Source organism: Atractosteus spatula, chromosome 4 (assembly GCF_055471065.1).
Source record: "Atractosteus spatula isolate fAtrSpa1 chromosome 4, fAtrSpa1.hap1, whole genome shotgun sequence".
Lineage (NCBI taxonomy): Eukaryota > Metazoa > Chordata > Actinopteri > Semionotiformes > Lepisosteidae > Atractosteus > Atractosteus spatula.
In genome coordinates, this window is record NC_142709.1 from 4,184,374 (window position 1) to 4,197,792 (window position 13,419).

The following is a 13,419-nucleotide window of genomic DNA, read 5'->3' on the forward strand; positions in this document are numbered from 1 at the left end:
TTGGTCGGCTGCCTAATAAGAAACTGCAGCCCGATGTGTTCGAGAATCTAAATAAAATATACTGCTTATGGCTCAAACAGGGCGAATATGCGACTCTGCTGGACTGTAATATTATTAATAGTCATTAAAGTATTTTTATATAAAATATTTGGGGCCAAGTGCCAGTTAGGTACACCCTACTCTTATTTTCTCACAGGTAAGATAAGAGATAAGAGATAAGATAAGATCACTTTATTAGCCACATACAATTTCTTCCATTAGGAATTCGTCTTTTCGCAGACCCCAGCTTGCTCTCCATTCTGGTTCTTGGCACAATGCCCCTTTAAAGCCATTAAACGCTTGCTCACATCTCTCGTCCAGTGCACTCTATTACTGTTTTCTTGGTTATGTCTGTGAGCACAGAGCCTTTGTCAACGAACCTTGACAAAAACGTGAAGCACTAGCCCACAAGTCACAGGAAGGGGCAGGTTTGCTTATCGTGGTTGGCTGCAGTTTGTCGAGCAAGACCTTGATCTTGTTGACTTTCGGCATCAGCTGTTGCCAGTGACCTGGTACCTCAGCTACCTAACTTCCCTCATATTAAACAGCTTTCAGCTACATTTAGTGCCAGTCCCGCATGGTGGAGCTGTTGTAAAATGTCCCTTCAGTGTTGCAGAAACTTAGTGCAGGAGCTGCTGTAGATGATGACATCATTAATATACACACCTGCTTATTCTTTGGCTTCCCCCAGCACCTCGTCCATTAATCACGGGAAAGTTGCTGTGGCCCTGTGTAATCCGAATGGCTTCACTTTAAATTGGAATAGTCCTCCGAGTGTCTTGAAAGCAGTCAAGGGCTTGGACCTGGGAGTAAGTGGCACCTTCCAGTCTCCTTTACAGAGGTCCAGTATGCCGTAAAAGTGGCTTTCCCTGGCCTATGCAGGATTTTAATCCACCGGGGGCATTTGGGTAAGTACTCATCTTGGATATTCTATTTAGTGAAGCAAAGTTCACACAAAATCTAAGACTTCTGTCTTTCTTCCGAACTAGATCTATGGGACTGCACCATTCACTCACAGATAGTTAAACCAAGTAGAATCATCACAATACAAAAATGAAATCCATGCAACCAAGAAACATCATAGTTATACAGAGCTATATAACGAGGCAGAAGTGGGTGAAATTAGGGTTGACCTTCTCCAGAGCTCCTGTTTGAAACTCCGTTTAGCACTGTATTTCCATTATCTTTCAAGTCCAAATGGATACTGCGGTATAACCGTAAGCATCATGTGAATGTCTTCATCTGAAACAGCTCTTCGGCATCAACAATCGAACAGATCCCAGATCCTAGTCCCTCTCAATTCCATAGAGATATGATAATTAATAGGTAGGACAGATCACGACTTTTACAAATCCAGACTTAGCAGTATGAAAGTCTTTCAATTGCTCTTTGATGTTTGGTTGGTCAATCTGACATTTTTAGACCTAGAAGTAACCCTGGGTGGCAGACGAACTGGACATGCAGTAAATAACTACTTAATGTGAGGTTTTTGTACATGAGAGCAACCAGTTTCCACTGTCTTGTAGTACATAAAACATCAGCTATCAACCACTGCCTTTTCACCTCCCATGTATACTTTTGAGATTGAAGAATAAGACAGCATTTAATTTCCTTTTTAAAAAACGTAATCAACCTGCTCTTTCAGTGGAACTTGTTAATCTGAAGTTCAGCAGTTGTAACAAATGAGATGTTGATAGCAGTTTAAAGGCAAATAACTCCTGGACAGAGAACAGAGAAAGTTTTTAATTTTGTAATGTTTGAGGTATTCTTATTCTTGATGTACAAGATGTACTGTACACCATGACATCTGCTTTGTATTGTAACATTAGCTGCACATACTGTATTAGAGCACATTGTCTTTCTTTGAAGTTACAGAGGATATTTGTTTGAAAGCAAAGAACACGTTTGTTTTTTAAATTTGTTTAAAGTAAAAATTTGTTTTAAATTAAATTTATTGTGACACTTCAAAAGCCTATGCTGATGCATTTGAAGTGTTTCAAAAATGTTAATTGCAATGAGAAATTAATCATTTATGCCTACATTCTTTAAAATATTCCTCCACACCCAGGCAACAGAAACAAAATTCTGAAAAAAAGAGTCCTTTTCATGAAAGCTGTGAAACCACTTGTTTCACCTGTTGAAACTTTTCCACATCATTGTAACTACAATCATGTTAAAAGACTATAATTCCTAGTTGACAATTTTCCCTCCAAACAATTGCAGTCCAATGAATTTTAATCCAACAGAAGTTTCAATTGAAAACGTAAGCAAATAGGACTTATTTTGTACACCTGGGACAGATTCTATTGTAGAAAAGTCTTCCAGAAATTCATGAGGTTGGATGCATTTCCTCATGGAATAGATTGTCGAAAGCTGCAAGTTAACCTACCTGCTTGTCTTTGGAAGTTGGGGAAAGCATACTGTATCTAACAAGTGGAGGAGAATGCAAACAGCACACCAGCCATCAGAAGCAACAGCACTGACCACTGCAGGACCATGGTACCTCATGACCATTGAGAAACCCAAAGAAAATCCCCAGCTCTGTCTTTTGTTTCATCTTGACCAAGACCGGTAACCTCTGATGTGACAGCAACTGTCCACTAGATGTGGCTATAGTGTCTGGCAATCACACCAAGTTGGGTTTTTATCACGGTTGTGTGTCTGGTCTGTGGGGAATAAAAGTTAAAGGCCGTCACGTTACCTTTCCGCCTTTTCTTCTCTGTATTTCTAATTTGGTGAAGCCTAGTATCCATGCTGTTATTCAAACTGGCAAGAAAACACCAGACATTTCAACAGCGCATAGAGGCGTAAATCCTTTGCGATAGTGTTCATGAAATGCAGAAAGAAATATGATCTAGTCAATTTTAGAGATACTAAAATTACTCTTATAGAGTAAAATGACTGCTACTTAATTACATCCTCCTACTAACCAAGCGTTAAAATAGTATAGTAACACATCTAATTATTTCATTCTCCATGGTGGAGAGTCTGCTACACCGATCCTGTAGTTTCACGATGAAGAATACTTAATAAAAACTCACCTCCAAATGATCGGTGTGATTAAAGGTCGCACAGGTAAGGAACAAGGCACCCACCCAGGCTGATGAAAGCAACACTCTGGCTTCCTTCAAAAAACAGCTCCATGGCATCCCAGGACCAATTAGCTACTACTGTACCTACAGTAGCAAAGAGGCCATGTAGGCTGAATGGAACAAATTCACTGAAATAGTCAGCATTTACCATTGACTGGGAAATTGCTCAATAGGGTTAACAATGACTACCAGAGACCCTGCATGTTCATGGTTTAAAAGGCCAGGGGCCATGAATCTGAGCAGGGGGGCCATTCTTTAATTACCTTTAATACTGCTGTCCTAGGGTCACCTTTGAGGTTATGCAGAAGAAGCTAAAAGAACTGCAGATCTTTTTTCCACATCTGTTTGCCTGCCTTAAGGCATACAGGATATTTTTCAAAGGAGAAAAATAATGCCAGTGTGGCAGACTTTTTACTTTTCTTCTTTTGAGCACATTACAGGACAAGACAGTGAGAAATTCGTGGACGGTGAAAAATATTTTTAAAAGTCGGTAGGTATTGGGAGTTCAAAAATAGAGATGACTAAAACGTTGTATAAGTACAATGCTCATCTTCCTGTTAATTACGGTAGAATTCACCAGTTTAACGTATGGAGCATGTACAAAGGTGTTATTATTACATGTTATTATGTACTATATATTTATTATTGCATATCCATTATTTATTACTGAAGGGGGTGTAAGGGTACTGAGGATAACTAACATTAATTTGCATATTCTCAGGTGGCTAAAATAAAGATAATGACGCTTCAAAGCGGCTTTCTCCAACTTCTGTCAAGTCTCTGTCGTCGGAATTATAACAGTGATGCAGAAGGGAATCGGAATATTGAGAGACATCGAAAAGCAGAAAGGAAATTGTTCTGAAATGAAGTTGTGTTTAACCCCCAGGAGACTGTTGTTACTGAAAGTAAATCGAAACCAAACAAGAATGGATATTTATATATCCACAGCAAACCCATGCACAAAGCAATGCCAGCTTTCTCTCAAATCAAATTGAGCAATACTTCCATCCTTTTTTAAGACAAATAATGTCTTAAAAATGAAACAAAAGAACATGTAACAAAATGTGCAGTTATGCAGTAGATAAGGAGTGCCTTCAATACTGCAAGAAATATCACCCCTGTGTTTGCTGTCTGTTGCAGTCACAAACACAGACTCTCCTTCTGAGGAGCAGTATAGAGGACGTCACTCCTGTGGGTGAATCTGATTATTTAAGAGGCAGAGAGCAGAAAACAAAAAATGATCATAGAAAGGTTTAAAACTACCTTTTAACCTACCCACTGGAAGTGGTCCATTGGCAAGCAACCGAACATCTAGGAATAACAGAGCAGAAATCCCACATTTCCCACTGATTTTAGGGTGACAGTTTCAATAGAAGTGCTTAATTAACAACGTAACACATAAGCTAGAATATAGCGTGGCAGGCCGTTTTTCAATGAGTCGCGATGCAGTAGGTTTTCAAGTAGGTTATACTTCATACTGGACCGACAGAGTAATGCATCCCATTGTTTTTATCCTGCAACAATATTTTCTTGTCTATTGACAGTAGTAATTGGGGGCAAAATGTAAAACGAACGCAGAAATGCCAACATAGCTATATATTTATATACTGTGTATATTTCTTATAATTACAGAGCTATTGTTTTCCTATAACTTATATGCTGCAAGGGTGGGAACAATAACATGATTCAGACACAACTGAATTGCATTTGCATATCAAATTACTTCTGCACAAAGACGAAATGCCCCCTTTCTCACCTGCCATCTTGAATTACACGGAGTATGTCTAGATGCTTTCCACACAAGTATTCTTTGAGTTCAGCAAAACCTACAAATCACTCAAGTGAATTTCTGCATTCTTTTTTTAAGAGTGATAATAGTGATATACAAGGTCTCTAGCTGTGCATAATGTTTTAAATTTCACAAAAATGCTATTTCACTTACTAAGTGGTCTACAATATTAACATTTATATTTTAACCTGTTCCCCCTGAATATTGATCATATCTAATTTAGGCTACATGGTACAGTGAAGCAGACTACAGTTAGGTAAGTGCTGTTCTGTTTCAGCGAAGTCAAGTCCTCTTCTTGCCTGAAAAGGGGCTTTACTGGATGGTGTGAAGCTAATTAGGCCCAGAGGACACAGGTCAGCCTCAGCAGGTACCCTTCTGGCCACACTCATAAGTATCAGCTTCAAACATGACTTCTCTGGGTCCATTCAGAATGCACGGAGACTGTATAATTGTGAACTATGTGCTCTGGCATCTGTCACTCTGGAAGACAAATTCAATCACGTTCACAAAAAGACAAATTAACATAACTGCGTGCTTTATTGATATACACAGTAAAGCAATTTATAATACAATAGTAAGGCATATATTTGGTGGAATTTGATATGTTGTGAAGGAAAAAAGTAAAATGTTTTTTTAATGAATAGATGGCAAAATACTGGGGTTAAAAATAACACAGTAGCTCACAAATTAAATGAAATAACATGCCGTGTGATACATAGTTCTACTGTTAATGGTTTGTATTAAATATTGTTGTGGTTACGTACATTAATGAAGTGTTTTAGAAACATACATAAAGCCTCAATAAAGCTTTCAAACTCTTGCTCAAAAGAACAAACTCAACCCACAAAAAAAAACAAACAAGTAAATCCTAGCTATTAATAAAAACTCAAGGAACAACCGTGCAATATCACCAACTCAATCTGCTATATGTAATTGAAAAGAAAAACGAATGAAATTAAACAAAACTAAATTAAGTAGTACCATACTTGTTTGAATACAAAGAAGGGGGTGGTTTATCAGGGCATTTCTCTTCTGTAGTGGCTTACCCTGGTGATTGTATAGTTTTTAATTTGATTATTTTTTCATGAAAACAAAACTTCAAAAAATGAAAATGTTGATGCCAAAAAAAAAATACATTTCCAGATGTGGCCATATGCCATGTTAAGTGTACCATGAAATAAAACTGAGGTAGAAATTGCATGATTATAAAAATGACTGTTGTTTCTGTCAGAATGTAACCAAAACTGCTCACAAGCATGCCCAACACATTCTAGTGGTTCACTTAAAAATAATTTTTATAAAATAATTACTTGGACGCAAAACTCCACTTAATAGTCTCTGCTAGGACTGGGACAAAGACAGGTCTGCTCACGATCACAATCTATGAAAAATTGTCTATCTCACCTTTAAGTTAAAAGGGTACAATGATTTCATTGGCATGTCTGCAAGTTATACCAGAAATACAACAGTTTCCCTTTCTACCTTTTTAAAAAAATATTCTGTTGAATCCATGCTTGGTAAAAAGCTATTCACAAATGGTTGTGGTTAAAAGACACTACTTTGTAAAGTACCAAAACACAATGGTTAAAATATGAATTTGCCTAGTTTTGATATAACTTTCCGGCATCTCAGCAAAAATGCAAAATCTTATATACTGTGTGCTTTGCCAATGAACAAGAGTACTAAAAAATCTGATTGTAACAGTTATTTCAGAAGGAGCTCTGTTTTAGGGACCTGGTGAAATAAAGCAGAAGAATGACATATGACCTGATGAATAATTTGGTAACAATAATAGGCATTTTCTTTTGTAAGCAAGAAAAATAACACTGATTATGATTACATTACACACACACATGTACTGAGCGGTAATGTTCGCAAAAACAAATGCATTGCCTCTGAATGTTTTTTTTTGCCTTTTTTTTTGGTTTTTATAAACAATAAAATTTGTCTTTTATAAAGCACCCTTTTAGTTTACAATCTTTCATTATAATTGTTACAAACGTTTTTAAACAATCTGAAACGCATACAAATTACCGGCAAGTTATTTAACTCACGAGATTTTTACATTTAGGTTTGATTTGTTTCTTTTTCTTTTTGTACAATTGCATAGAAGAGTAAAACCTGCCATTGTTAACAAAACAATATTAGACTTAGGAAACTACTGAAATCTACAATTTTATTACCACTACCCTTCACAAAAATATAGATTTTTTTTTCTTTGTAAACGTTTACAGTCCAACTCTATTCGGTGTATGAATTATTATAAAAACCATGCTTGATATTCAGAAGCCAGTGTAGTAGGAAAAGTTCTGCTAGTCCAGTGTCTCATCGTCTGTCATCACAGTCACCAGTGACCGCATTGCTCTCCCCAGGTCATCTGCCATGTGGAAGAGACTCCCTACATTGTTACCTGTGTGAGGAGAGAAAGACAGAGATTGGTTCACCAACAGGTCTGCTCAGATAAGATAAGATCACTTTATTGGCCATATAAAATTTCTTGCATTAGGAATTTGTCTTTTCGCAGACCCCAGCTTGCTCTCCATGAGACACAGACAGGGAGAGAAGCTGGGGGTCAGAGTGCAGGGTCAGCCATTTATACGGCACCCCTGGAGCAGTTGGGGTTAAGGGCCTTGCTCAGGGGCCCAACGGAGTAGGATTCCTTCCAGCACCGCTTCATTAATGTCTGTCCACTCAAATGAGATGCTGGACTTTGGCCGTCCAGCCTTCCTGAACACGACCACCGCACTGTGGTGTCCATAGAGATGAAGCAGCTCTCCAACACAGATTCAGAGATTTGTGAATTTCTTACTATGCATTGCACTGGGCTAACGCTGAATTCCGATAACTCATTTGACAAATAAAGAGGGAAAAAAAATAACAGCTCATTTCTTTCATAAAATTTGTTTTGTTTTATATCCTTTGCTGGTGACAAGTCAAAAGCTGTGGTTTAAAAGAATGCAGAAAAACAAAAAACAATTTACTTTCCCCACTTACTGAAGGCAACATGGAAACAGGCACGCTTTATTATAGAAGTACATTATTTATCCCATTAACTGCAGCAGATAATGGCTATTTAATAGTGGCAGAAGGGAAGTGACATGGAAACTTTCCAGAATAATGAGCATGGTACCGAAGAATGTTTTTATGGGAAAAGAAAATGCATCAAAACGAGATGTTCATAGTACGCCGATTTCATCTCCTCCTGCACGAAACGCGGCGCTCTTCGGAATGTGATACATTGCTGGAATTCAAGTGGAACCTAAGTAAACTCGCTGTGCTTGCAAGCCTCCAGTTCTGCAGCTACAAAATCCTTGTTTTCTCTGCTTCCTTCATCAGGAAGCTTGACTTGGTCTTTTTACTTTCTGAAGTGAGGAGGGTTAACATTATTCATGGGATTGTGATGGCTCATACACCACCATTCCCGCTTGTGTAGTTATCAGCAGGACTCACATTGTCTCTGCTGTTTAATTAAAAGCTGCTTATAGAGTCTTTGCTGAAGATCACATTGTGCTACAGCTCTCTGCTCTTAACTGACACCCCCTGCTCTTGGGGCAAATGGGCCCCTTGCTGATCTTTCAATTGAAAGTCATAGCCCATTAGATTAAACGGCACTGGCAGGAATGTGGCCTTAACTTGCTGTGCTAGAAGTATGATCCAACATTATCAGACCTCGAATTTCACAATGAGATGCTTTTAAGCACAAAAAAGTAAACACTGTCTTAGCAAACTTTCTTCAAAATGTGCATTTCCCGAATGCACTACACGAACACACGATTGTATGAGCTCACACCCTTATTTAATATCTTAATCTACGGTGTACACACCTACAGTCTGTTTATCTACGAAGAACTAAAGTTCCTTCAATTTCTCATTTGAATTGTACGGCAATCAGAACTCCCGAATCTTTTTTATTTCAGAGCTTTAACTGCAGTTCTTGTGAAACAAAAATAGAGTATTTTAATCTCCCAGCTGGTGACATAATTGAAATTAGGTGGCCATGCATTTCAATTTTTTATGACCACAGCACTTTTCCAAGTAAATATTCTTATTAAACACAAGGATGGATGCATTTGTGCAGTCAACAGATTCTTGAAGTGATATGATATACCCTGATTGAAACAGCGGCAGGACGTTGGGCCTGTGACATGAGCTGGAAGCTATCTTCCCTCTTTCGAGCTTTTGTTTCAAATATCCCCTGGAACTAGAACCAATGAAGGAACTGGAAATTTTAAATAATAATAGTGTCAAACTAAAAGCGAATTTCACTGCAAATTCTACTTTTACAATTGAAACCTCCTCAATCTATATGTTAATGAAAGAAACATAGGGAAAACATTCCCCAATGAGTTTTTAAGACAGCTTTCGTGAAGTCTTATCCCATTGATCTGCACCAAACACTACATATATTTCTCACATGCATTTTACCACAATTTGATTTCAAGCAGCCAGATCAGCAATGAACAGCTGCTGCTGCCAGAACCACAATGCACTGTACCATGCAGTGGGGACGATGGGAGCAATAGATGCCTACAGCAACCTCCTGTATTTATCATTTTGTTTGCTGGTAACACTCTTCAAAATGCAGAATTGCTGTAAAAGAGAGTATTTGGCAGAAATTAAAAGTGCAGGGTTTAAGTCCTGCTTTAACTGCATTTTAAAGTGACACCTGTCTTCTCCACCGTGCCTTTCACCTAATCATTTGAAAACAGTGTCTAGAGAGCATCTCTGTTAATGTCAGCAAGCTAAAATCTAAGCTATTGCAGCAAACACAGTTGTTAAACCCACTCAGAAGAATTGTGCTTATTTGCAGACAAACATTCTCTTCAGAGGTTTGTTCGAGAGATTCTCATAAAACAAATTTTCGTCGTGGTAAAAGTATTACTACTGTTTGATATGTTTGCTTTAGCTTAATTCCAGGCTATATGGGTTCTAATGCTGAAATCAATATTACAATCAGAAAGCAAGGTAACACGGTACAAAAACTGTGACTGTCTTTTACCGATTACTTGTACTTTCTCAGCTTAAAACACGTAGCTTAGCCATTTTATGCATACGTGAACAGAATAATAATTTCACTTGAAGTAACTCTAGTGACAGTACAGAGACCCATTTAATTCTTAAAAGTGGGTTTTCTTGCACAGAAGGTGAGCTGACAGCAGCACAGCAGCATGCAGCCTAACTGGAGCAGAGGTGTGAAGGAGCACTGCACAGCAGGAAGACAGAACAAGAGACCGTGCTGAAGCTGCAGTCTCACTAACCTCTCTCACTGGTTTCCCAGGGCCACTCCTTCCTTTGAGTGACAGACGGAAGGGATGAGAGAGAAGAGGAGAAAGAAACCAAAAGAAATAACAGACAGTAAGAAATCTGTGAAGTAAAAACAAGAAAGGCAGAGGCTACTTGGAAGCCACTGGTATTAAGTTTTCTGTTTACCAAAAGGGTTAAAAGTACTATATAATGAAGAATATAGCGAGAGATACCAAACGAAGCTGTATGAACATTACCTGACAGGAGGGGTTGTAACAGAAACTCTGAAAAGCAGCCAAAAAATACTAATTAAAAAAAACACAAACTCACAAACTAATCTCTAAAAGCACTGGCATTTGTTGAGTTTTCTGTACTGTTCTGTGACTTCTATGTGATTATTTCCTGGATTTATTCCTGCTGTTGGTCAGATTGGTTCTGTGTTTTTTACACAAAAACACAACACAAATATCCCTAGAAGCTCTGACTGAGATGTAAATGGATGCAGAAGTACATCAATGATGCACATGCGAGATGGCCTAACGTTTTCTCGAAGGACATTATAGATGTTGTATGATGTGAAATTCTTCATCGTGGCACATAACTGCAGCTGAAGCAAGGACAGGGAATCCATGTGGAGGCAGAAACCAAGATTTTCAGCAGGTAAGAGAAGAAACAACTTAAAACAACAGAAAAAATATAAAAGCATTCACAGCACAACATCAATAATGCCACTTTCGTTTTCCTCTTGCAGAGTTCAAATTGAACAACTGGATTGAAAAAAAAAATGACACAAGCAATATCTGGAAACGTTTTATAGAACATTTAGGAAGGCAGTCAAAAAAAGTGAAAAGGATTGAGAAATATGGACTTCAGAGGTGACAGCTTTGCGCTGTTTTTCTAAATAACTGTTACCCTCAGCTGGAAAAGCCTACAACTACTGCTCAGCCAGCAGCTGTATCACCCTGCAACTCACTGCTGGCAGCCCACTGGAGCTCAGCAGGTGCGAGCCTGGACAGTACCTGGACGGGAGACTCCTGGGAAAGCTAAGGTTGCTGCTGGAAGGTGTGTTAGATGGATATGTGTGGGTTCTAATGTCCTAATATAGTGACGGGGGCACTATATTGTAAAACAAAGGTGCTGTCCTTTGGATGAGACATCAAACCGAGGTCCTGACTCTCTGTGGACATTACAAATCCCAGGGTGGTTCTTGAAAAAAATAGGGGTGTTAACCCTGGTGTCCTGGCCACATTTCCCCCTGGCCTTTACCAACCATGGCCTCCTAATAATCCCATCTCTGAACTGGCTTCATCACTCTGCTCTCCTCCCCACTGAGAGTTGGTGTGTGATGAGCCGACTGGTACACTCTGGCTGCCATCGCATCATGCAGGTGGGGCTACATATCGGTGGTGATGGAGAGAAGTCCACATTACCTGTAAAGCTCTTTGAGTGGAGTGTCTTGCAAAATGCTATATAAGTGTCTCATTATTATAAAACTGCTATATGGTTTTAAAACCTGAAGTGCCTGATTGGGACAAAAAGCTCAAAACAACCCCAGTATGCATCTAAACAGTAATCAAGCAAAATGGGAGAACTTCACACTATAATGTACATTGTAAAGTATTGCTCTTTATTGCTAGATTAACAAATTAGTGCTACACACACAAAACAAAGTGCAGTTTTTAAGAGCCCCATTAAAATCTCTGTGCTGTACAACTCAATGAAGCTCTTCTGCAGATGCTAACAATTTTGTTTCTTTTCAGATATGACATTTATTTTATAAAATGCTTCATACAGTGCAATGCAGATCAAAGACAAAACATTGGTGTCAACAGTACTTTCAAGAGGACATCAATTTAAATTTTGAAAAAAGCGACTGTGCCAATATCTAATAGTTTGAATATTGTAACATTTTATTGTTCCACCTTCTTCCCTAATGAATACAGAAATCTTCAGAGCCTGTACTCTGTGTTTGCAGTGTCAATCTACTGATAAGTAAAATCACAATCTCTGATTGAATTTCCCTGAAACGGGGAGAAAGGCTCTCTGTTACTTAACTGGTTGTCAGCATAATGTCTGAACAGTAGAGGGGGTATGCATTTCATTTATTTCTACAAAGCAAAGACATTTATGGGGACGGCCACCTGGAGAAAAACAAAAAAAGCTGCTTCTATTTTGGTCTGTTTCCAGTTTTCAGCAAAAAACCAGCCACAATTTATTAACCAGTCAGCACAAGGGAGCTGCTGGTTTTTACAGCTCAGCTGTATTGCTTGTTTATTTTTTTAAGGCTTATGAAACCACGGCCAATTACAAGTGTAAAGTAAACCCGCTGGTGGCTTTTTACATGAACATTTCCTTCAAGTGTCAGACCTTCTGACTTCCACATCTGCTCTGAATTAGCACAACAGCTGTGATATGGAGCTTATACTGCTGTGGATTGCACCCTGAACCAAAGCAAGGCTAAATCAAAGTTTAACACAGCTTCCTTCTTTACTCCAAAGCACAGAGAATCACGAGGGCTGAACACTTGTGAAGAGTCCAGCTCCTTATAAGACCCCCAGTCTTTGCAGAAAACGCTTGGCATCTGCTCGATGTGAAAGCAAAACAGGGATTTGAGATCTCCTCTGAGAGAAGAAGGCTGAAAATACAGTCTGCTGAAGAGTGATTTAACACAACAGGTGTTTCTGCAAGAATAAATGCTTTTAAGTTTCTTAAATACAGTGGAAAATCCAAACAGCTGTTCTTTCCTCGTATAACAGAAACATCTATTCCATGACTCCAAGCTTGTAACTGATTTGGCTAAAGGAAATTGTACTGTCTTTCCTTAAGGTATGTTTCAAGCAAAGAATGAGTTACTTATCTGAAAGCCCACAATGCATTGACATCAATTGTCTCGATAATGAGAAACTATAAAAAAACAAGTGAGAAAGTGAAGTGTTGCAATATTAAGGTTAATCCTGGTAATGGAAGATAATTTCAGGTTTTTCTCATCGGAGATCCCCATCGGAGTATTATGTCAAACCTATTTGACTTAAAACCACCGGTTTTGCAAAGTGTTGATATGGAATATAAACAACGTTGGAGGAACTCAGGTGATTTAGGCGACCAAAATCAACTAGATAGTGTATGTCTTATAAGCAAGATGATAATTGCTTTGTGGAAGTCGTCTTTTGGGAAAACAAGGCCATCTCAGCATTACAGCTTTTGAAATTGTGAATGCTATACAGGTACTGTATCTTATAGAATTATAACTTGCAA

The 13,419-nt window shown here is 38.5% G+C and overlaps 1 protein-coding gene across 8 annotated transcripts in view; it reads right to left on the minus strand.

The window, feature by feature from the left end:
• Nucleotides 1–5,438: 5,438 nt before the first annotated feature.
• The window catches only part of dmd (dystrophin), a 721,300-nt gene continuing 713,319 nt past the window's right edge, over nt 5,439–13,419 (minus strand). For 6 of the 8 annotated variants that reach the window (XM_088914984.1, XM_088914986.1, XM_088914981.1 and 3 more), the window contains one exon: nt 5,439–7,330. In XM_088914984.1, the coding sequence (XP_088771110.1) occupies nt 7,233–7,330 (98 nt within the window). In that variant the 3' untranslated portion in view covers nt 5,439–7,232. Of the gene's footprint in view, nt 7,331–10,178; nt 10,211–13,419 lie in introns of all 8 variants that reach the window. The other 2 variants (XM_088914983.1, XM_088914982.1) reach the window with 2 other exon arrangements.